Source organism: Dromaius novaehollandiae, chromosome 4, assembly GCF_036370855.1.
Source record: "Dromaius novaehollandiae isolate bDroNov1 chromosome 4, bDroNov1.hap1, whole genome shotgun sequence".
Lineage (NCBI taxonomy): Eukaryota > Metazoa > Chordata > Aves > Casuariiformes > Dromaiidae > Dromaius > Dromaius novaehollandiae.
In genome coordinates this window covers 12,949,398-12,974,390 of record NC_088101.1, presented here as the reverse complement: position 1 = coordinate 12,974,390, position 24,993 = coordinate 12,949,398, and the positions used below count along the sequence as shown (strand labels likewise).

The 24,993-nt window shown below is 41.8% G+C and overlaps 1 protein-coding gene and 1 long non-coding RNA gene across 3 annotated transcripts; one reads left to right on the top strand and one right to left on the bottom strand.

Annotated features, from left to right (window-relative positions):
* Positions 1-460: 460 nt before the first annotated feature.
* Positions 461-24,993, bottom strand: CCNG2 (cyclin G2). 2 transcript variants are annotated; one of them, XM_026103549.2, is made up of 12 exons: positions 24,738-24,993; positions 24,491-24,637; positions 18,481-18,558; positions 9,903-10,141; positions 9,018-9,234; positions 7,459-7,596; positions 6,338-6,475; positions 4,914-5,164; positions 4,651-4,729; positions 4,471-4,569; positions 3,238-3,443; positions 461-2,736 (listed from the first exon to the last, which is right to left on the bottom strand). In XM_026103549.2, exons 5-12 carry the CDS (start codon positions 9,084-9,086, stop codon positions 2,604-2,606), a joined length of 1,113 nt encoding a protein of 370 aa, XP_025959334.1. In that variant the 5' UTR covers positions 9,087-9,234; positions 9,903-10,141; positions 18,481-18,558; positions 24,491-24,637; positions 24,738-24,993; the 3' UTR covers positions 461-2,603. The 2 variants fall into 2 exon arrangements, with proteins under 2 accessions (XP_025959334.1, XP_025959335.1); XM_026103550.2 differs by lacking the exons at positions 9,018-9,234; positions 9,903-10,141; positions 18,481-18,558; positions 24,491-24,637; positions 24,738-24,993 and adding an exon at positions 7,775-8,057.
* LOC112985139 (uncharacterized) lies at positions 23,478-24,937 on the top strand. The gene is made up of 2 exons (XR_003259669.2): positions 23,478-23,844; positions 24,459-24,937. It is a non-coding gene; the product is annotated as an uncharacterized LOC112985139 (long non-coding RNA).

Sequence of the window (24,993 nt, the reverse complement as noted above, 5' to 3'; positions counted from 1 at the left end):
AAGCTGTTTCCCTTTTATGAATTATTGTAGGTGTTTTTGACTGTAAAACTGCAAACATCTAGAGACCAAGTTCCAGAGTTGGGAACAGCAAAAATCTCAGAAGTCCAACTCCTAACACAAAACACTCATGTTAGTGACCCTTAAAATCACCACTAGTGGGAGCTCCACTTGGCCAGATGTGCAAACACACCAATCCAAATCCTCACCATTGTACAGGAACAGAGCTCAGCTGCATCTGTGTGCAGCGGATAAGCACAGTGTACCTCACACCAGCTTCTAGAACCGATACAAGTGAAACAGCAAAGATTCACTTTCAGCAGCAAGCCACACAGGAGTTTTTCTTTGCAAACTGCTCACCAGAACTTGCCGGCAAACCTGAAAAACAGCTGGTATATACCATACAGATCACAGCAAAAAAAGCAAGCCAGTGCTTCAAGTAACCAACTATAACTCACACCAGTTAACAAATACAGCAATTGGTTTATTGTCATTCTCAACTGAAACAAAACTCAGTAGGTTCATTACCTCTAACAAGGGTACTCTGTTTCAGAAGTGAGCTTCCAGGTGCAGAGACTTGCAGTAAGAAGTCTTCAAATGTACAATATTATCATAGAGTACACAATAAATTAATATCTACATGCAACATACCTACAAAAAGTTACATACAATGTAAAAAAATACAGTATTTTCTGCTCATTTTTTGTTTTAAATTTTTTTCTGTACATTTTTTAATTTACATTTTTATATACATTTTTGTAAACTTTTTATATTTTTAAAAAAATGAAAGCACATAACAGTTATGAACTTATGGCACTGCTCATATCATTCTAAACAGTAATCTACAAAACAACCGCCATTAGCTTGTTTGCCCCTTCATTTCTACTTTGGCACCACCACACTTCACACCGTTATTCTGAGTGAATTTCTTCACTTGCTACCTAGCCATATTCTCAATATGGAGAAATGCAATCATACTAAAGTTTGTGTGCTTCAATAAAAAGTTCAGGAAAAAACACTACATCAACTACTTCAACATCACATTTACCTGATATTACTGCATAATATCAACTTTTCCTGCACTAACTGCTTTACATAAGCATGCAAACAAGTCTGATTATGACTCAATCAATAATATGAAGATACTGAAATCAACTACAGGGGTTAAATATTTAAAGGAATGTCAACTTACCAAATTTATCATGTTAATAAGCCTATTCTAATAGTATGGATTGACATATTAACACTAGGAGTTTAAACACACTGAAGTATACAATGCAAATTTCAGTGTAAGCTAGTTTGCATTAGTTTAAACAAAACATGAAAGTAAGCCCTGTCACACACTTCACACTATCCTTTTTAGAAACAGACTAATATTGAAAACAGGAAAACCTCCATTCTTACCAGAACTACACTCTTACTAGGCATATTCCTACTTTAAAACAGGGATTCCTCAAGTTTATGAAAAAATAAGCTTTTAAAAATGCCCTTTGAGTACAAAACACAAGATCAGCTAAAATGCTCCTTCCCAAAAGAAGCATAGCACATACGAAGTAGTGTAAAAGCAATTTCAGTATTAAAGAAAGGCCCATTTGACAGTAAAGCATCACTTTGGCGTGGTACTTTTGCGTATGCCCATCGCTCCCACACAAGCCATTCACCCAATTCAAGACTATCACAGAATACTTCAGGATGCAGGGGTCCTTAGTATTGACTTTGAGCAGGAGGTTGGACTAAAGACCTCCTGAGTTCAGACCAGCTTGCTCAGGGTTTTGTTGCATCAAGCACTGACAGCTTCCCAGAACAGAGACTGCACAGCCCCTCCGGGCCCTGTTCCTATGCTCGACTGTCCCCACAGAGAACTTCTTCCCCTAACTGGGAACCTCCCATTTCAATTTACAAGCACCATCTCATACTTGCACCATTCAGCTCTGTCAAGAGCCTGAATTCATCTTCTCACTAACCTCCTCTTAGATACTGAACAGCTGCTATTCAATCCCCTGCCATCACCCCCACCCCAAGCCCTTTCTTTGTCAGGCTGAGCAAACCCAGGTCCCTCGGGGCTCAAACCCCTCGGCAGCTCCCTGTTGGACTTGAGCAAGTTGATCAAGGTCTTTCTTACATACTGCAGGCCCAAAACTGGACACACTATTCCAGACGAGATCTAGCAAATGCCAAGTAAAGGGGGGAAAACCCTACTTCTCTCAAACTATTGGCTATCCTCTTGTTAATGCAGCCCAGTATGCTGTCAGCCTCCACTGCTACAGAGACACACTGCTGACTTCCATTTAGCTGCTGAGCATGAGGAACCCCAGGTGCACAATTGCACTTGACCTTATTAACAGAACTATAATGGCACAGTACTCCGCAACATTTGTCCTTGTTGACAGCAGAACTACACATGAAGCTTTTTGCTGAACTGGGACCTGAACGGAAGTTTCTCCTTAAAGTTAGAACAACACAAGGCAGGCATTCTAAGTATTTGGATATACCATGGCAACTCTTGCCTTAATACAGACAGTATATAGAGTATACCTCCTCACTTATTATTGCCAAAACACTATGGTGCATTAAAATTCCTAACCTAGAACTATCAAGCATTAATGCTAAGACTGAGAGTTAAGAGTTTGCCACTTCGTTTTAGGTTTGAGGTCAAAGAAGAAGGTGCCTTCCAGATCACTAGGAGGAGAACTGCTAAGGCTTTCTTCTCCGCTGCTCATATCTTCACAGGAGTCTTCACTAAAAGAAACAGTAGGAAAGATATTTTAAACTAAGCACAAACCCTTGAAAGTGGCAAAGCGTTCCTCAACCCTGCTATTTTATTGCCAACTTTGATTCCTAGCATAGTATTTCAAATCTAAACACTTCTCACCACCATAACAAGGTACGGTTTCCTTTTTTCTAGTGCCAAGAATCTCCTACCAACCAAGAGGCAGGCACTGTTCAGGATATCAAATAGAAGTTACTTTAGCAGGCTTCCAAAGCATCATAAGCCTCCTTGACATACAAAAAACACCCCTCCCCCAAAGCATTTGTCTTTATACTTGCTCAAACGCCACGATAATAGCTCCCCAAATTTTCCTCTGCTGCTTAGGATGTATTTTCTTAAGTCTACTGAAGTTTCCAAAGCTAGAATTCTTTCAAGAAGTACTGAATAAACCTAGTTTTTAAAGAGTTGCCGTTACATCTCCAGAAAATGGGAATTTCCCACAAATCAGCTGCCCAATGAGTTTTACCAACCTCTCGCTTTCATTGAAACATCCACCCTCCGGTATCGTTGGCAATTCAGGAACACTGTAGTAACTGTTTTGTAGATTCTGGGCCGTACGTCTTGAAACAATCCAAACTAGCTTTTTATGGTCTGGCTTGCAACATTCAGGAGAAGAATAATCTGCTAGGCATTTCGAGACCAGTTCCCTCCAGTAAAGTAGGTCACTATCACTTATCTTCAAAGTGAGGAAAAAAAACACAATCTATTTATTACTTTACACACAGGCTCAGAAGATACTCCCTCCTGCCATTTTACCTTCAAGGACATGACTTAAATAAAAATATCAGTCAAAAGTGAAAGTGATCACTGTGATGGATTTGTCAGTCAAAGTTTTGCTGCTTTGGAAGGCTGACCCCTATACATCTCATATATACATCCACACAGGTTCTGAGTAACAGTTTGCCTGTTAGTGGCTGTTAGTATTTTCATTATCCTTCCCAAAAGAGGAAGGAGACCACAAGCTATTAAGTATTTTGAGAGCTTGGTGCTAACACAGTACAGCAATGATAGCCAGTGTAAGAGAATCCTGCTTTGAGAAGCTCCAGTGCCCTCATGATAATACCATCTTTCTAAAATGGTATCATCTCGTATATTAAGGAAGTGCTTTCCTCCTCCAAAAGCATCCCTACTGCAAATGGGGTTAGCTGAATTTGACTGCAGCAGTAAGTAGTCTGTGGTTTAGACCATCACACCTGACACAACATGCAGCTAGAAGCTTTAAATTCTGTATTAGTTACTAGGGGAAAAGAACAAGCCCAGCAGACATCTTAGTCATTGAAATAAGTAGACTGGAAATTTCTCTAGAACATGCAGCTAGAACTGTACAAGTTGAATCAGCTACTTGTTGAAGCATGTATTACGTAGTCATTAAGAAACAGCACTTCTTCCAATTTTATACATTCAAGACAGTTTTTGAATCGTAATCCTTTTGCATCCTGGACAGTTGCCAAGATATGCAAGTGAGAAATGACTACCTGACCTCATTCTCAATTAAGCAGCAGTTATTTGCACTTGGCATTTTACCAAAACAAATTGTGTTAGAAAAGCTTCAGACATGCTTAAAAACTAGTTTCATTGCTTATTTCAGTTGCTGCCAAACAGTGTCTCTAGAGCCTGTACTCTGATAGCAGGGATCCCTTAAATGTAACATGGTACATCATTAGCTGTATCACTCCCAGCAACAATCCACTGAAAATATTTACCTTTGAATGCTTTTGAACACGCAGAAGGATCTCAAACAGCTCAACAGATTTCAAAGTCTGAACTTCTAGAGTGAGAAGGCACAAGGCCAAGACAGATGGCTAGAAGGACAAAAAGCACTGCTTAACATACACAAATCAAAGCCTACTCAGATGTCACCCAAGGCGGCTATTTGTACTTACTTTTGCTTTAGAAAAGACTAGACGACAGTTGCAAGCTTTTAACTGTGCTTCCAATTTGTCAAGATTCAATACTTCTTTCCTAAGAGATACCCAAGAGAAAGAAGCAGCATTCATATCAGCAAGCAGTCACACATCAGGAAGCAAAACTAAGGAGCTGGTTCTTCTCCAGGTGATATTGGAACCCCTTTTTTAAGGGGACATCCAAAGAGACAAAGGGCGCAGCAAGCATGACAGAATACCATCAACAAGCAATTCAAACTCACCTTTCTGAGGTATGACAGAGTACAATAGCATGGTACAAGTGCAAGAAGGTTAAGGCAGTAGTAGCTTTAAATTCAAAGTGCAGCTTCTCTGAAATTATCTTTTCCATCCGTTTCAGGTCGGACACAGTGCATTTACATTGGCTGATCCGGATGATCTCATGAGCAGATGGAATATTGCATTCTTCTTCAACTACTCGGGCAGCCAGTTGGAAACAACAGACTCCAATGCAAGATAAATGCTTTGGTTTCACCTAAAAGCAAGAGGAAGCACTATGAGTACTTTAAAGAAAATCCACAAAAACAGAATGAGGTTTAACATCTGTAAGAGATGTGATGTAAAACCATTTAGTGTTTAGATGACAGTCTTTTGGGGGAGATAGCATTCTTTTCCTATGGGCTGTGTTTATCAAAGAGCCTGGGAGAGTAGCTTTGAACATCCACACTACAACAGAATGAGAGGTCTAAGGTATCTCAGCTAGACCTGATGCATCCACACTCAGTCACTTAAACATCTCATCTAGTTTTAAGTCATTTCAGTAGTTAATTTCCAGCAAAACACAGCTATGCATAGCCAATAAAGCAATATTAGTCTGTCACAGCTAAGTTAGATGAAAACTGAAGTTCAACAGCTGAGTACCCACTACTGAAATTATTCCAGATCACTACAGATCAAATAAAATTATACACCGATAACTGCAATACTCCGCTTCTCCGAGTGGCAGTGCTCACTTACCCTCAATTAAAGCCTACACAAATCTGGCCTAAGCTTGTTCTGGGCAGTCTTATCCCTCCCCAACTTGTTCCCTCCCCTCTGTTTTCTCCCACGTACAAGCACAATGTTTTGTGCCACCTCAAGGAAAGTGAGATCTGAGAAGTGATGCAAGTTAAGACATTCATTTTTTCCTGTCACCTTAATAATGGGGAAATGCTTTAGATTGAAGTTGTCTGCCATAAGGCAGCACAAACACACAAGAAAACAAGCATCCAGGACAACGATCTTTTGGTATCAGTTCCAGCTTTAAATCAAGCTATATCAAAGTACTTAGAGTTAGTTTGTAACACATTTCATTCACTTGGTACTTTTGTACTTCCTTCTGTCTTGTACACTGATCTAGCGAAGGCTACACAGGCCTTTCAGGCAAACGAGGCATGCTGCTACTTGCCTTTAAGGGTCAGGAGCAGTCACAGCATGAAGTACTTAATGTATCACATCAATAGGCTAATCTTTCACAGAAGAACTGTACTCAGCTCCAAGGTTACACAGGAGCAATCAGGAAGTGTTACTAGCTTAACATCGGTAAACAGCCACAGTGTCTCATAGATCGCAGCCTTCCTCTTCCCCTTTGTGTCAGACAAGAATGCAAGCTCACAGGAAGCTTGCATACGCAGCTGACAATACAGCAGGTATTCTCCACTCAGATTACCTTCATTAGAGCCAAGAATCTGTCCAGGATGTTAACAGCCAAAACAAATGTTTCAGTTGCAAAACCAAAAAAGTTGGTCAGACTCCAAAGATCTTCCACCTTGACATTCCTTAGTCTCGGGCACAGAGTATTTTCATTCTATGGCAAAAGAGAAAGTAAAATCAATATTTCAGTGGTGACTGTGACCACTCACTGCCATATAAACTTCTTACCTAGATCAAAAAAAAAATTTTCTTACATACTCTACTGCATTTGTTTTAACTTAAGAAAACACAAGTTTCGTACTTGAGACTCAAAACACACCTAAAGTACATGCATTAAGGGTAGGTCCTCTGAGTCTCATTGGTGCAATACCCAGCACAACCACATTTCTAAGTATGCACTTGTTATTATAAGCCAATCGTTACCAGAAAGTGGGTGCACACACAATGACTCCTGACCTCAGAGGAAAAGAAACAAACCCAGCTTACTTTGCTTTCTGCCTGCATGTGAATATTAAGGTAACTACGGACTCTGCTTTCAAAACAAGCAACCCGACAGATTTCAGAGAGGCTCCTTCTGTTTAAGATTAAGACCCAATCCAAAAAGCTCAGAAGCATCTGAAGGAAAAAAAGTAAGCCTGTCGCTAAACCCTGTAAGGAATTTCGGTCATTAACATGAAAGTTTTAATGCTTTTTTTTTTTTTTTGCTGTTAAGTATTGAAGGCTTCTTGGTTCATTTCCCTGGGCTTTGCTAATCAAAAGCTAGTAGTTTCCCCTTTGTTAAGCTGCCTATTTTACATTCTGGCTTCCTGCACTGCTATAGTGCTGAAATAAGTGCACTAAATGGAAATAAACACACTTTTCGCTATAGGTGTGGAACAACGAATTTTAAGTACGTGCATGATTTACTTGCCCTCTTTTGACCAGCAGTTCATAGCTCTTTGATAATACAGTATATTAAAATATAAGCAGCTCCATGACAGAGTCAGAACAAAGGCAAAGAGGTATTTGCAGAGAAAAGACCTAAGTTTCAGAAAGCAAACGAGTGTCCGCCCCCCCCCCCCCCGGCTTAAGCTTTTCTTTCACAAATTTCCTGCCCGGAGGAGAGTCGCCTTCTCCCCCCACCGCCCCCTCCCTCACCTCGGCCGCACACTCGATGAGGCTGAGCCCCTTCTCGCGGGGCTGAAACCGCCCCTCCTGCTCCAGGTGGAGATTCAGCTGCTTGAAGAGCCATAGCGCCTCACTGCTCATCTTCTCCCCGGCCTCCAGATCCTTCATCTTCACGGGAGACACAGCCCGTCAGCCGGCGGCACACAAAGGCAGCCCCCTCCCAACCGCCTCCCCCAGCCCGGCCCCGAGGGGCCCCCACGGCAGCGGAGAAGCGAACAACGCCGTCCGCCGGGGAGCCCCCCGCGGCGGTGGGGAGGGGACACCGGGCTCCCCCCGCAGCCCTCACCGCTCGGCCCCTCCGCGGCGGGGAGGGGGAGACGACCCCGCTTCCCGTCACCGCACGGACGCGGGGCGGCTCCGCCGCGGGCCCCGCATCCAGGCGAGGCCGTCTGTGCCCCCGCCGGCGCCCGGCCCCGCTCGCCGCCCCGCGCCAGTCAAGCCGACGGCCGCGGGAGCGACACCATCCCCGGCCCCGAGCAGCCGCCGCCGCCCTGGGCCCGCATCAAAATGGAGGCGGCGCAGCGCCGCCCCCTTGTTTTTGTTCTCCCGGCCCGCAGATGGCCCCGCGCGGAGAGCTCGCTGCTAGGCTCGGCCGGTGAGTCGCCCGGGGGCGGGGCGAGGCGAGGGAAAAAAGTCCGCTCAGAGCCACTCACTCCAGGAGAGCGCAGCAGCCCCGGATGTGCGGGCGCGCCGCAGCCACCCTGCGCCACCTCTGCTTTGATGAAGGCGAAGCGCGATCCCGCTCCCGGGAGGAAGGGCCAGGCCGCGGCGGAAGGAGACGGGGCGCGGTCGAAGCACACCTTTAAAGGGACCGGGAGCAGCGCCTTTGTGGCCGCTCGCCAGTTTTGAAAAGTCCGCCCAAACCCTCCCCCGTCCTGATTGGTCCGCGCTCCCCCAGCCACTGATTGGCCAGCGGTCCTCCTTGCCCCCTCTGCCTCCCCACCCGTCGCGTTGTGTTGTTTACCCGCAGTGATTGGCCGTCGACGGAGGGCGCGTCCCTCCGGATTGGCCGGCCGAGTTCTGCCTCTGCCTCGCCTACAGCTCCAGGCCTTAGCAACCGCGATAGAGCCCCGCGCGCGCGCGCGACACTCAGGGAAGGCAGGGAGTTGAGGCACCAACGGCCAGAGCCCAACGGTCACTCGGCGGGGCCTGGGAGCGCAGCAGCACCTCTGTCTGCCCGGTGGGACTCTGGGGCGCCTGTCCCCCAGAAACGGCTACCAACTGCCCGGCCAGGCTCGGCGGTGCACGCTGCCTGTCAACTAAGTCCCCAGCAAACCCCTTCTGGCCCCACAGGTCTCTTAGGCTTCTCCTGTAATTACTTCAAAGGAGGACTGCTGACCTGCAGCCTCCGACTGAGGTGGCCTGACGTAGCTCAGCCCTAAGGTAGCTCAGCTTGTGTGGACCTGACTCCCTGGGGGCAGGTGTGAGACCCTTCTCCTCACATCCTATCTCCTGATTTCCAGATGCCCCAGTTTGCGTGGCTTAAAAATCCCACATACCGCTTTAAAGCAAGAGTCAGTTGTACTTACTATCTGGTGTTGGAGAATTTCAGGTTGTGCGTCTCCAAGCTTCTTTATAATCATGGTAGATTTATGCATAGTGGGAATCCAGGGTCTGATGCGTAAGGAAGAATATGGCTAATACCGTGAACAGCTGGCAACTATGCTGGTCTTATCTACCCCCTAGCAGAGTGCTAGACGTAGGGGGGTTGCATCAAATCTTCTCAGGCTACAGCTTGACAGAGCCCTAATGACAAGATAAAACAGGATCTCACAAAATATATCACAGTCTGGATTTGTGGAATTTAATAGAAACGTTACAGCCTGTTCCATGTTCTGCAAATATATTTTTCACGGACAAACCCAAATGCACAACACAAATGTCAAAGGGAAAACCACAATGACAGTGATGCGTACGTGCTGAAGACAAAAATGCGTAGTGGCAGCTTGCAGCAGGGAGAGCAGATTAGCATTCAGTATGATCTAGTGAGGTTCTACAGTTTCAACAAATAGAAAATGTTTATTAAGTGTGGCAGTCTGGGAAAAAAAAAGCCTCCTTCTGTACAAAACAGTCAACAATGTTGCTATGCCAATCTCTATTTCTAGGCTCAGTTATTGTCTGTTATGCCAGTGGCGACGGCCAACAATTTCTTCATGTTTATTTTGATTACGAGCTCTCTCAGGTTCCCATCAGTATGCACAACTTCTCCTTGGAATATTCCTAACACAGGACAGCACTCTCATAGGTGCCATCAAGTATATCTGAACACCCCTAAATATAGCATCCCTGCAATGTGAATGAACTGGGTACTATTTTTTTTTTCATCTGAAGACAGTATTTCAAAGGATAAAAGTACTTTTAGCCTCTGAAATAAGGAGTTGTGGTTCTGCTCCAGTTTTAAAAACAGTGCTTACCATTAATGGAGTTGACTTCAAACTGACTTCTGGCAGCTGCAAGTGTCACCTATGTGATGCTTGCAGGATAAGGCTCATCAGTCCAGCCTGTGTTATCCAAATTCCCTTGGCAGTCGCTGCTTTTTCCTCCACATTCTCAAGTATGTCTTGCCACGTGAAGCATCACAGAGATGCAGTATAGATGTTCTCCTTCAGACTGCTAAAGAAAACCACAGCGCAAAACATATGTTTCAGCTTACCTAAATGCAAAGAAAAGCCAGAAAGGATTATTTTTTTAAACACATAGCATTTGGATTCTTAAAACACTAATTCAGCAATCTACTTGAACACATGCACTGTTTATATTTTACTGACCAATTTAAACCTAACAGAACACTTTGAAAATTTATCATTCACACATCATGTAATTGGATGAAGAAAAAGTCTGTTACGTGAGCATGGATCACCAGTGCTTTTTCTGTGTAGCCTTGCATCAGAAGAGCTCATTTTTTACATTTGGAAGAAAAGGGTCCCTGTCCCATCTTTGTTTCTCTGTCATTAGCTGATCTGTTGCAAAGAGCTGTATAGGATTGCAAAAAAACCCTCAAGGATCCTTAGTATAAGTGACGCACTCATGAGCTTTGGAACTGTAAACAACGAAACAGTCTCCTCCTATATGGACCTGGCAGAACAACCCAGTGTTGCAGGCAAAGGAGGAGTCACGGTAAAGTCCACAAGTAAAGCTCTTCCCCCCCCACCCCACACAAAAGGAGTAACTAATTTTCTTTCAATGTGGCACTTACTTAGGATTAAGGGAAGTGGGTGAAAAAAATAAATTTGTTGTGATGTGACACTTTTCAACACCGTCAAGTGACATAGGCAGGCTTTATTTTAATGAGTCTTGCTAAACAATCTTCTAATATGGTTTGGCCCAACTTCCCTGGCAGGTCTGCATGACGATTGAGAATGGTTATGGATGGCTAATAGCTGTGTATTGAGCAGCAGATGATATCAGAGATATTAACTGGGCCTTGTATGCAGCTTTCCTACCTGAAATAGGACTTTAAACCTTTGTGATTAAGGGGCACACAGTAATTAACACCCTAGAAACATGAAGTCTTGCTCACAACCCAGGCAGCAGTTGGTCTCCACGGTAAAGAACAATGGGACTCCATCAGAACAATTGTTTCCTTTGCACCACTTAACCCAAGAGCTCCATACACTTTACAGCCACTCCTTAAACTAAGTGCCCCATTGCTATTCCATTATCCTGCTAAGGAGGAGAGAAGCACCATGAAACTAGCTAAAAACTGGAGAAAAAAGTCACTGACTTGTGACTTCTCTTTCTCCACGAGACAGAACTGCTGCCATATGGGAGCATGCCATATTTCCCACAATTCTGAGAAAAAAAAATGTGTGTAGTTTGGCCAACATCCTTTAATTCTGTGATGATGCAGGAGACAACAGCTATTATGTGAATTAGCATTTTCTCCAAGCATATTCAAGCTTATTTGAAAATGTGGGTAAAGTATCAAACATCAAGAGAGTCTGCATCAAATGAGATTAGCCCTAGAATCCTTTCCCCCCTTGACATCTACCTAGTCTTTCTTTCCTAATTCCTTAACAGACATCATACAAAAAGATTTTTTTTGTTTTAATTAAATGGGGTGACTTGAGGGTTGGGTTGTTTATGTTCTACTTTTTTTCATGCAAATAAAGTACCCTCAGTGTGTGCGTGTATATATTTATATGTATAAATATATATTTCTTTTATATATTTTTTATATTTTAGTATTTTATATATTTATTTTATGTTTGTATTATGTATGTATATATGTATAGATATACACACAAACATATACACTTATCTGTATAAAAGCAATACTTTGCAGAGTCTGTTGCTTTTAAAAGCAGAGGGACCAGCCCCTGTTGATAAAAAACTATCAAAACTGAAGCCTTTGCACAGGTCCTTTGTGAGGGAACATCAAGTCTAGGAGATAAAACGATTCATATATCTGACAGAATGTAAAACTTGTTTCCGTGACAGAACCCCCTCACAGAGAATGGCATTCGATCCTCTAGTAGCCATACAAGTAAATGTCCCCGCTGGTTTAGCTCCTGTCTGTAATATAGATGTATGTAATTTCACACTTGTCACCTTGTGCTAATGGAAGTTGGTCAAGTTCAGCATTCATAAATAAATTAGATTATTCAGATTTATTACATTCTTCCTAAATGATGGAAGGAAAACAAGACTTGCCAATCAAGGATTAATGTAAACACGAAGTCAGTGCTTGTGAAAAGGTTCACTGCAAACATGAATAAATCTAGAGATCAGCAGTGACCGTGCACTTTGTCTTAGTGACCCCACCCCGAGTGCAAAAGAGCTGTCGAAATTAGCAAGGGAGGGTGCAGAAAAAAAGAAACCAAGCTTGTTTGTTCAGGAGAAGGGAACTAAACTTAGCAGTAAATATTTTGAGCGCACAGGATCCAAACAGAAATCAGTGGAGACATAAATAAATTTAGCATAGACTATAAGATTCTAGAGTAGAGACTGTGATTTTGTTTTGCTGGTGCAACATATGGCAAAACAGTACTGAAATACATCTAACAATATTAGTGGCTAGATGAGAAGAATTTCCATGACAAGAGGAAGCTTATCACAAAGGGGAAATGCAAGTCAGTCTATACAGGAAAATTTGGAACACCAGACCTATATTGATAGGTGTGTTGCTTTGTATTGCAAGGGGTAAATTTACAGGTTTTTTGAAGAGCATCCTGAAACCCCTTTCAGGCTAGAGGAGCTGTCCATTCGTCCATTTGGAGAGTACGCCTGGAAGCACAGTTCAGTTTGTTTGGACCATTATTAGGCTACAAGGTCTGCAACTGTGACTGGCTGCAGGGCACCTTCAGCAAAGCAACTCGCATATATGGGACAGGCCAGTTGCAAATAGCTCTGATCAAACAGACCTGGCTTTATAAATATATACACATACTAGAACTCTATTGTGTGTAGAGAGAAAGTGTATACCATTTATATATATATATATAAAATAGATTTGTGTGCACACATACATCTATGCGTGCATTTATGCTGCTATAAAGTTGCCACGTACTGATACCACATATTGTACTTATGGAAAAAAAAGCTACCATAGTGTGAGTTACATTGGGATAAGTACATCTATACCAGCACAGCTGCATCAAGGTTCAGGGACAAGAGGAAGTGCATCAGTGTAACTTAAGTCACAAAACTTCCTACTATAAACAAGGCCCGAGTAATATGCTGAACTACAGCTAACCACCAAGGAAGCGGCACCAGACTTCTAGAGACAGTGAAATGTTGAAGCAGACGGCTGAAGATGACTACTTCTGACCTCCATTTTCACTGTCTAGATTAACATTTGGTGTAAGGCTAGGTCTGTTTTCACCCTATTTATGCTGCTTTAACGCAGTGTTCTCCCCTCCCCTCCCTTCCCCACCACCCATATGATCAGAAATACTTTTGAGGTTAAACTGTTCAAGGAAGAGTTTGTGAGCCCTCTTACAATAGGAAAACCTAACTTCTGAGTTCCAAGGCAAGGTTACTGGGAGAGAGAGAACAAAAACCCTAGACCTGTTTAGGATTCTGATACATGACAGATCTTTCCTAGAAATTGTTCATATTCCCAGTACAGTAGCTGGCATAAAACCTGGAAAACACAGCTAAAAATCAAGTTGCTTGTAGCAAGTGCCTAGTCCTAAAATCTTGATCCTGAAGGAAATCAGTATCTTCACCGAGAATTTCTACTAAAGCAAAAGGATTTTTTTTTTCAGGAACAACACCATGGGTTGGCCTCCGTCTATTATTTCATGTCTCAGAAGAAGCCTATGTATGGTGTGCTAGTAACCACCGAATTCGGGACTCCCTAATTTCCCGCGAGCGTTGGGAAATGGCCAAAGAGGGAACAGAGTTATTGGGAGAGCCTGATTTTCTGCCTATGTTCTCATGACGACATCTCTCTACACAGAGCTGGCAAGATTTATAATGGTGTTCAGGGGCTAACTGCCAACCTTGCAAGCACGTTGTCCAATGCAACCTACTTCTGTAATGTTTTCAAAACTCATAGAGGCTTCTTGAGGTTATGCTTTTCGGAGGCTTTGAAAATGGCTCTGGCACAAGAAGAGGAAGGGGGAACTACATCACCACACCGATGCAAACCCTCACTGAAAAAGGGTGAGAAGGGGAAGGAGCTCGTGGGTGACTTTGACCCCTGCCACTTAAAACGTTGCTGCTCGCAGGGCGCCGTTGCTGCACCTTGTTCAAACTCCGCTCCCTGTGCTCTGAGAACACTGATGGAACCACGAGAGTGTCCAAGTCTGTGGTGGATTTCATAGCTTACCTAGAGAATAAAATTACTCTTTGTGATTTCTGAGTTAGGTCAGTTTAGATGCTGTTTGTATTACAGTTGTATATTCCCCTTGCAGCTTCTCTGTGAGCCAGTTCAGTTTCACTGAATTCCATTATAGCTATTGTCAGAAATCTATATTGCATCTACGAGTCTATTAAAATGTTGCTTCCTGTCTTTTTTAGATAATAGTATCAGATGCATACATCAATTTACTGCTGGAAAACATTGCAGGAAGTATTTGTAATGGCAACTGAAGATGTAGACCTGATTCTGATGCCACTGACATTGTTGTGCAGCAAGACTGATCTTTCAGAAGAAAGAGAATTACACCAGGGCAAATGCCCGAGCAGCCTGCTTCAATGCTTTTATGGCAATAATTTGCCTTCATGCAAGTTAAATTGTCTGAAAGGAGGCTGTATGTTTCAATAACCTTGTGCTTGTCTAAGCATGACCACATAACTAGCAGTTTGCTTAAAGTTCTCTTTTAATAATGATTTGTTACTGGAAGGTGTGTTTCATTCACTATGTATTTTTGTCACTTACTTCAAATGGGTTCTTTTATTTAATTGACAAGATAATTCTAGGCAGTGTTGTACTTAAGGCTTTTAAAAGTATTTTTTAAAAAAGGTAGCTGTGCATAATTTCAGAAGACATTTTCAAAATCACATGGAGCCTGCACAAAATGGAATTTAAATTAGTCATTAAAAGTTAAGCCAAGAACAAAAGAGCAGTTGCCTTTCAGACTATGCAACCAGGCAGCTATTGACTGAAATGACTTACTAGGAAGTATTCAGTTACAAGTACTAGACATGGATATTTAAATTTTTTTTACACATTTAACATGGCTCATATCCATTTTATACAACTTAACATTAAAGTCTAAAACACTGAAAGAGGCCTTGCACGAAGTATTCACAAGTCAGTAGGAAGACACTTCCATCCTGACGTCCATTAAGTTTTTAATCCTGCAATGCAAGTGTCATGAAAAAAAGATGTAGAACAGCAAAGTATACATGTTCTGCACCGCAGAGCTCATACAAGGCTATAGAGAGAGATTACAGGGTGAATCACACCTTGTGACTACACCTCATCAGCTCTTAGTAGAAACTCGGTCTCAGTAACAGTTAGTGACAAATTTCTGGCTACCAGTCAGGTATCTCCCCTACTTTCTCATCGTGCTGGTGTGTTACTGAAGACATTCTCAATTCCTTACACACTTGCTTTGCATGGATTAGCTAGTCTGAGTTCTTGAATATAACAGGCCATAGATTTCACTAAGCACACTTTCTAATAAGCCAGTCTTAATTTGAAAGCCTCAAGAGAGGAAAAAATCCTTAATTAGCTAATGTGCTGTAAACAAAATGTATCTCGTTGTGCCTTTCACAGGGTTTCTTAAGCTTACCTCTTTGAATATCTTCTGCTAAAATTGAAAAGCAATGTCTTTTAATTTGGCATAGAGATGACTATTAACTGTAAATAACAAACCATGTCAACCAGTATATTTTTCCCTTTATTAGTCTATGCAAACATAAAGTCTCACAAATTATCGAGGTTGGAAAGCCTACAAAATGTCACCCCTCAAGTCATTAACATGTATCTAGTAATTGGTTGAAATGGTTACTCTTATGCAGATAACTAACACTTGGAATTCTAGAAGTGTCACAGTCTCCTGATTTTATTCCATTTTCTGTGCCAGAAATGGAATATTAGATTTTTTTCTCCTTTCTTCCTATACTACTAATATCTTTAGTCATTTAATTGGTGCTTAATGTCCTTCTCATATTTCCCATTAATTTATACTCCGTTCCCAAGCATTAATTGCTCTGTGCTACTATGAACAGAGATGTACAAATTTCCATGCACAGCACCACAGATGTTTTCCAAGTAACAGCTGCAGGAACATTTCCAGCATAGTTCTATCTTAAGCTAGCATATCCAGGCACATTCCCTAACATGCTCTTGATACTTGCCAAAAGAAATAATTTAGACTTACTTTCTCAGATGTACAGTCAATAGGTAGCTTTGCCTGTCTGAAAATATCTGTGTCTAACTCAAGAGTTCAAACTGTGTAACTCTGTATATAGGATCACATATCTCCCATGGTTCCTTAAATACTTATAGAGTGTGCAGAAAATTCTCCAACACCTAACCTAATCTGTCTCTGCTTTCCTCCTGCTGTCACTGCAATCCACAGCACAGCTCCCATCTCCTTCAGTGGAAGAAATGCCAGGCCCCAACAGCAACAATTTAGGAGTTAGGACAGGAAATGAAGAATGCTGTATCCACCTGAGGTGCCAGGTGAATTTTAGCAAATGGAAACATGTGTCACTTTTCTAAAATCTGCAACCTTCTTTCTATCTGAAAGAGCTTCAATGAATACATGCGATCAAAGTCCTCCATTCTACATTCCCATTTGAAAGACAAGATCTGGACCAACACAGTTTCAGCATTTAAGCTGAACATGAGAAAACCTTTGTAGGACTGGGATATACTGTGTTGAAGTATACTGCATCTCAATGATGCTGCAGTTTTTCCTTCTATTCACTTGAAACTTGAGGTGTTATTTATGTTGGGTCATTATTTAAGGACAAGAATAGGCAGTGTGGGCCTTTGAAATGTGCGTATCTTTGCTACGTTTGGTTTGACATCATTCTGTGTTCCCTAAATCCCTTTTTTTTTATTTCCAAAGAACTGTCTTCAATACAGAAAGCTAAACATTCCCAAGTCAGGTCCAGGAGCATTCACTACAGCATTCACATTTTGTTGCAAGTATGGTAGACCCTGCCATTCCTCTGCCCAACTGCTCTAACTATAGCCTATATAAAAAGATGTGACTCGCCTTGTGTTTACAGACAGTGCTAAGCTCTTTTGTCACAAAAAGTTTCGGTTTCTGTTCACTGCCATTATTTGTTCCCTAAAAGCAAACTCCCCCCCCACCCAAAAAAGCCCAACCCAGAACTGAACTTGGGAAGTTTTAAATTAACATTAGGCTGAAATGCACTGAATGCTAACTTAGCTTTTCTCATTATGAATTAGATAATCTTTTGTTTTCTATATGCTTTGAATGGTCATTTAGAGTTCCTTATGTTAAGGATGGGTTTATCCCTATAGATTAGAACAAAATTCTTCCTACTTTTAATCCAAGAGTTAATCTCTCCTAGATAACACAGCATATATATATGCATAGCATATGTTTCACATAGCATATATATAAGCACTCGGTAGGCACACTATAGGCACTCCTAAAAATCAAGGTAGTAGTTTGAATGTTTTTCCACCTGTTCTTCTAATGCACGTTTCAAAACTGCTTGCTAGCCACAGCTGACCACAGGTTTCAAATGTGCTTGGCACACAAGAGGAATTGATGGGTATAGAGCAGTTTTCCAGACACATGCTATGATTTTTGATTGTGCCTGCAGCAGTAGAATTGGTCAGTCATTTTGCTTGCACTTTAATGAAAAGTCATCTCTATAAACCTGGAAAAAAGTTCTGAAGAAAAGTCCTGACACACGTAGAAGAGTGTAAGTCACTGAGTTACTGGACAGCAAACTATCCATTTAAAAAGGGATGTATACAATTGTCACAGGAACACTGTAGACTTTATGAGATGTCTGATAACATAAACTCTTATAATGATAACATGAACTCTCCAGGGCATAAAATACCAAATTATAGATGATGATGTCTAGGATGAAGTATAACCACAACCAAGGTAATTAATGTTAACTGCTGTTAAGTATTCATGTAGAGAAAAGAAGGAAACTTTGATGTTGTGGAAGGGAAAAATTTAAGAAAAACTGTATTAAATGAACCCTACAGAATTATTTTTCAAGGCACTATTCCTTACTTTTTCTCCTTTTCTGGAGACATAATTAAGCTGCTTTAACTGAAGGCTTGTTTGGAGCAGACATGCTCAAGAACACACAGCTGCTGTTGCCTAAGGATATGAAAGATTTAACAATGCTCTGAGATACATACTATTCTATACTTTATAATAATGCTTTATAAAGTTTTGTTAGGCTTTCCCATAAACCTGAGAATTTCTTCTAATGCAGCAGGGAGACAGCAGATCAGGTCCAATTATGGAAAAGTTCGTAGATTCAGATGCTGCTCTTAGGCCTGTGCCAACTTTTAAAATCAAAATCCTTTCTCTTTTCCTTTCTCCTTCCCCATTTTTAGGTGGTGTAATATGAAAGTGGCATACTCACCTTGTTGTGTAAAGTCCTACAGGTCATGAACCGATTTTTAAAGATGGCTTACTGAAGCTCGTTAACGGAAAAGGGAAACTGAGGATAAAAAAAGAAAAGGAGGAGTCATGAGGATACAGGTTTGTGTCCCAATCACCTTTCAGAATGAAAAATATCAGAGAAATATCAAATAGGACTGCTTTTTATTATGGGATATTGACAGGTTGTTCTTCTGTTTTTCTTAATGAGAGCTTTGGTATCAACTTCAGCAGACGCAGGCCATATATGAACAAAAAAGCATTTCAGCTATTATCAGCTCAAGTCCAGCCAACTTCCACTGAGCCTGTATCTGGAGACAAAGCATCTCTGTACCAGGTATGTCGTCAAATTTTAACTGAGGGTCATATCTTTGGCTAATACAGACCAGTGCTAATGTCTTCCGATGCATTCAAATTACCCTATCTTTTCTGTTACGTGCAATTTTTAAAACTATTTGATCTGATTTAACTTTGAAGTTAGCCCTGCTTTGAGCAGGCAGTTGGCCTAGATAACCTCCAAAGGTCCCTCCAAACTAAATTATTCTCTGATTTTATGACTATGTATTGCAGTTAACACCTTTGCATCTATAATGCCCATATACTTACTGCTCTTGGATTGTGAAAGTATATTGGCCATTTTCTGCTTCTCCTGTAGTGCTATATTGCCATTGTGTTTTGCTTCTGGCACTGCTAGACCATAAGAAATTATATTGCATTTTAAACGATTCAAGAATACACTTATCTTCAAATCAGATTACATAAAACTTAACCTAAATGTGACATGATGACTATTTGAAAAGATTTTTCTCTAAAATTTGGCACCATTTTATCGTTTAGAAGGACAAGTCTAAAAAAGTTTGGATGCAGATGGCTAAACTAAGAATCATTTTCTTCCTTATAGTAATCTCAATTCAGGCACATAGATCATGTATATGAAACAAAATTAAGGAGGAATGTGCTATATATTGGGCAGCTATATATAAATAGCATATAAATAAACAAAATTTTATATAAATATTTTTATATAAATTTTTATATATAAAATATATAAACTGTATATATTTTATATAAATAAAATACTATCACTGGGTAGCTGTTCTACTCTATCTTTCATGCTGCCAGCGTAAAATTGAAAATATTGTACAAGAAGACATACAGTCCTATCCACTGTTGTCTTTCTCACATGTTGCAACATGCATTTCTGACTAGTCATCTGTTTTCTAGAAAGAACAGTTGATTTACAGGTGAAATCCCCAGGGTGAGAGACACTGTCTGAAGGGTTTACAATAACAGATCAAGTTAAATGGAACAGATTCAAACATTTTCCAAATGGTAAAGCAAACCACAGAAGTACATGCTTTGCTGGAGAAAATTACATAATCTGGGGCTGTTTATTCAGTAAACATAAATGAGGTGAAAATGTAATTTAGTGCCTGCATTTCTCCCCTCCAAATTAGTCACTGAATGTGAAAGAGATACTTCATTTGCTAAATGTAAGCACATATTTCGCTGTTCTGGATGAAAGCACAAGTATCACAGTTTCAGAAGCTCCGTGGCAGGAAGAGATAGTAGGGGAATCTTCTTCAACTCAAATAGCAGGATTTGTTTTCCTAGTAAAAAAATTATATTCCTGCTCTTAGGAAGAAGTTGTGAGAGACTGTTGAAAACAGTGTGGTAACAGCTATGAAGTCCTAAAAGGCCACTGAGATGTTACACTTTTTCTGGCACTCCAGTGATCCAGCTTATGATCACCTCTAATGTCAACTGATTTCTTTTAATGCATAGTCCTTGGGACTCACAATCAAAAAACAAGTGGCTGCATACCTGAGAGACTGCTTCTCCCTGCATGAGAAGGTGACAGCTTGTAATAAGGAAAGTACTAAAACTGCCAATTGATTTAAAAGTGAAAGAATAGATTGCACAATTGCACAATTTGTTGACTGTATAAGCTACATGTAGTCATGGCTCTTTCTTGTATCTTTATCAAAAATGGATTTGGGTATCTGAGAGAGTGCGCAAGGTATTTTATTTTTTGTTAAACAGTTTCTTTTTCCAAAGCTAAAAAGTATTTGGAGAGATAATTTATGTTCCTTTTTATTTCTCTTCTATTTGGGAAAGAGTAAACAAACTTAGAGCACTTTGGAAAGGGGTCTTTCTTGCTGCTAGTCTGTCTTACTGGCCAGATGCTTCTCTCTGTTCCATGCCAAGGCAACGATTTACCTTCAGTTTCATGCATGGAACAGCTGAATTCTACTTGTGAAACTGCCAGGGTTTGTCTGTCCAGCTGCAGTAGAAACCTACATTTTATGCTGAAATAAATGAATGGGCCTGCATCTGGTTTCTTTTTTCCTTTGCCACATACTTCAGGAATACTAGAATTTTTTTTTTCAAAGGATAATTCATTATTGCCTGTAAGAACAAGCATAGCGAATGTACTAATAAGGTAGAACATAAGAATTGTGCATGCTCAGTCTTAAAATTTGTATGTAATCACTTCCACACTACTTACTTGGAAAATCAGCATTCTGTTGACTGATTCACTGCAGAGAAAGGATCAGATTTACAGAAATAACTAGTGATTTTGGATAGTTCAGTTTTCACAGAGGTCAAAGACAGTTCAGCGTTCGAACCCATTTTATTCTTTTTTGAGAACTCATATGCACTGACGATTTTTGTCTCATGAACACTTACTCTGTGGAAGCTGGGTAAGGTCTGTCAGCTAATTTCACCCTAAACTATTTTGGGGGGACTCTTATTTCCTCCTGTTGCTTTTCCCAGAATTCCACAATACTGTCTTGCAAACTATGCTTCTAGGCAAAGAAAAGGGAGAGTAACTTTTTTTACAGCTTTTGAATATGGCTTCCTGAGAGAATGTTTCATTCCAGTCACTAGAAAAAGGCCTTTCCTCCAAAAAGAGGAAAAGTCTTTCCAAGGCCTGAATAAGCCTCCATATGTTATTTCCTCAGTGCTATCAGCATGCAGGTCGGATTGCTTCATTGGACACTCAAATGCCTCTGCGTGGGTTTTCTCCAGCAATGGCCCGAGCTCAGCCTGCCTTCGGGGCAGCCAGCACAGATGCCCCAGGCCCTTCCTCTTTCGTGATGAATGTGACTTTAGAGGAGAGCTTTCCTGCTTACCAAATTCTGACTAAGATCAGACTGGAAAAAAACAATAGGACTTTTTCATGCATTTTTCTTTAAATCGTTGTGTGTTTAAATTGGTTGTGTGTCCTTTATGCCAACACCATGTCCTATAGTGCCTTTTCTAGGGTGACCGCAACTTGTTTTCTTTTTTTTTAAGACTTCGGGTTTGTAATAAATATAAAGAAACTACAGTTATGTAACAGTCAGAGTCAAAGCACAAACACAGGAATTACTAGACTTATTCTGCCATGCCATCCTGAACTCATCCAGTTAAACTGCAATTATTATTAAAAGTTTGCATTTCTCTAGTCCCTCGGGATATCCACATGCTTTACAGAATACTTTAGCCTCACAACTAACCTGGCAAGAAGGTAAATTTTGCCCTCTTCTGAAGTTGTTGAATGTACACCTACTTGAACTCATCAGATTTGCTTACCTGTGTTGGACTTTGCGTGAACATAATTTGGGTGGATATGAAAATTAGTATCAACCTTTGCATCTGTGGGTTTAACAGACTGGTCAAAAGTCATGCAGTAAACAGCACTTCGGTCTCCAAAGCACAGCTCAGAGCCAAACCACAAGACCACCTGTTTTTCTGTCTGAAGGGTGTTTAAGCAGTACAGATAGAAATGTCTGTTGCAAAGATAAATGTCCTTCCCTTTTCCATGCATTGGAATTTGGCTGTGAATCTAGCAGTGCTCTTTTCCGACCTTCCACTCAGCAGTGGAAAAATCAGGAATTGCATCAGCAAAAAAACAGGTCCTACAAGTGCTTCATATGTGTAATTTTCTTGTTTCCACTAACATGGGTCTCTCACTGCTCTAATATTTACTGGCCTGTCACCTCCCTAGCATCCAGTCTGCGTTAAGGCAGTGGCCACCTGTGTAGTTGTAACTGCATGCAGTCTCACAGTCTTGGGAGCCAGACGGGGACACTTCACTTTGCTATGACCACAGCAATGAGGATTGGTGCAAGCCCCCTGCATGCCCGGACAGCGAGTTTGCAGTATGTGCTGCCTATGCCAGTGTTGTTGGCCAGAGACATTCCCTTAAAACAGGCATGCCGTAGTCGCACCCAGCAGGGGTAAAAAAGCCTTCTCCCTCCTACATAACTGAGTTTGTTCCGTGGCCGATATGGCATTTGGGGTCTTTATGCTGTTCCAAGGCAATCAGATTTTTGTACGATGCATCAGGTCCCTGCCTGCTGAACACCTGCTTGTAAGGGCCTTTTTCCAGGTATGCTTCATTACATTCATGAGGTTATTTTTTCTAGGCTTAATATTGCCTCTTTCGCATTCTCCCTGGGCTGCAGGCCCAAACACAGAGTTCTTGTTGGTTGCCTCCAACTCCTTCTCAGCAGTCTCTCTTAATCCCTTGGCCTTGGCAGTCGCTTTGTTATGGCAGCCTGCCCACCGTAACCCTCAGCTGCTCTAGGCACATGCTGTGTCTTTCTTCTTGGAGCGTGTACAACTGTGCAGCTATTTTGACCCCCCAGCCGTCATGCCTAGACCTTGGCCACCTCCTATAGAGGCTGGAAGTGTCCTGAGAGACTTTGTTTCCAATTTGCCACCCTGCTAAAATGACCTACTCGGTGGTCCCTCCTGTGCCAGGTGACTCGCTCCTCAGTCTCCAAGGTTTCCTTGGGAAAGGAGTATCTCTCAAGTAGCTGACTCGATTCCACTACTTTCAACTCAGTTGGGTGCTGCGTCAGCTATCCTTTCCTACTGTTGCTGAGGACAAAGGGCTATAATCACATGAATCCAGTTGAGGGCATATTCAGCATGACAGGAATAAAAGGAACTCTGTTGCAGTGTGTTAGCACTAGAGGTTCCTGCCAAACCATCAGTTCTGAAGTCTGCTGGTCTGAGGATGTGTCGCATGGCCTCGTGGCCTTGGGGTCCCAGCACGGCCATGCTAGATGTGCTGGGAAGGGCCCTGATGGAAATCCCTTACGCAAATAGTCACAGTATGCAAGGACTACTGTAACTTGCCGGAGTGCAACAATCTTGTGACACTGCATGCCAGACTTCCAGCAAGAATTTCCCAATGAGGAGCATCAACTAAATTATCCTCGCTTGATCACTGCCAGATACTACTAGTGGGCCAATAGAAAAAAATAATGGCTTTGCTATTTCACAGCTTCCTGAAATGCTGATCCTCTCATGGTGAGACCCAGAAGATTTCGATTGAAACTGGAAAAGCTAGGTAAAATGCCCATGGAGCTTGCAAAAAGTTTGCAAATGCTGGCCTTCTCTCCACCTGCTTAGCTCTAAAAGGCATATTCCATTTCAAAATAAAAAGGAGGGAAAATGGAGCAGAGCAGTGCATGGCAAGCTTGAATTCGGAGAGCATAGAGTTCACACTATGCACAGGGAAATTTGGTTGCTGTACTAAAAATAGCCTTTCATTTCGCTCTCATAAATGTGGACTGAGAGTTACCAGAGAAAGAGTTAAAAAACCTTACGCCATACGAGTTTTAACAAACTGATTCGGAGTTCATTTGTCAGGAAATTAATAGAAAAATTCTATGCTCTCTCTCTACGCTTGATTTATGTCATTGTGCTTATTATCTGTGGAGGAAATCCTCCTTTGTGTGCTATCTGAACAGCTAATAACTACAGCTACTGGAAAGAGTTTAAAGAAAATGAGTTGGCTTTGCTCTGAACTTCTTGCTTTCATCTGTTAATTTCAACCTCGGGTGGTACAGCAAGGTTTTGCTATTCATCTTCGCACTGCCAAGATTTTCAAATTATTTACTTCGGCTATATAGTTCCAGTTCTTTGCTGCAGCTGTAGCATTGTAACACCTCCCCTCCCCAGGAGACCTACGTTAAAGAAATTTGAGCACTCACAAATTGAGTTGTCCAGTTCTCAAGTCCAGCAGGAAAAAAAAAAAAAAAGGGAGACTGAGGCTGTGGAAGGCCATCCCGGCTAACCTAATACTTCAGGGAACTCTGTCTTCGGCTCTGTCAGTGGGACAGCAAGGCAGAGGCTGCGAACTGCAAGTGTGAAAAGAAAAAGACAGTGAATGTCTTCTGCAGGCCTCTGTGTTCCGGGAAAGGACTGTGGAAGTCAGTAAAGCGAACAAGGGGTTAATACCTGTTTGCAGCTTGCACGGCAGTGAAAGGAGACGCCAGCGGTGACCAGGCGCTTTGCCGCAACCTGGACGGCAGGAGAAAAGCAGACCGACAGACACCAGACGGCCGTGAAAGCAGTGCAAACGCTTTTGCTGCGCGCTCGCATCTGCGGGAAGAAGGTGTCCGCAAATAAAGGGCTCATTGTTCTGCGAGTGCTTTAAATGCAACTTTCAAGTCTCCAGCGCCGTGGGGAACAGCCCGGGCGGGCCCCTCCCGCG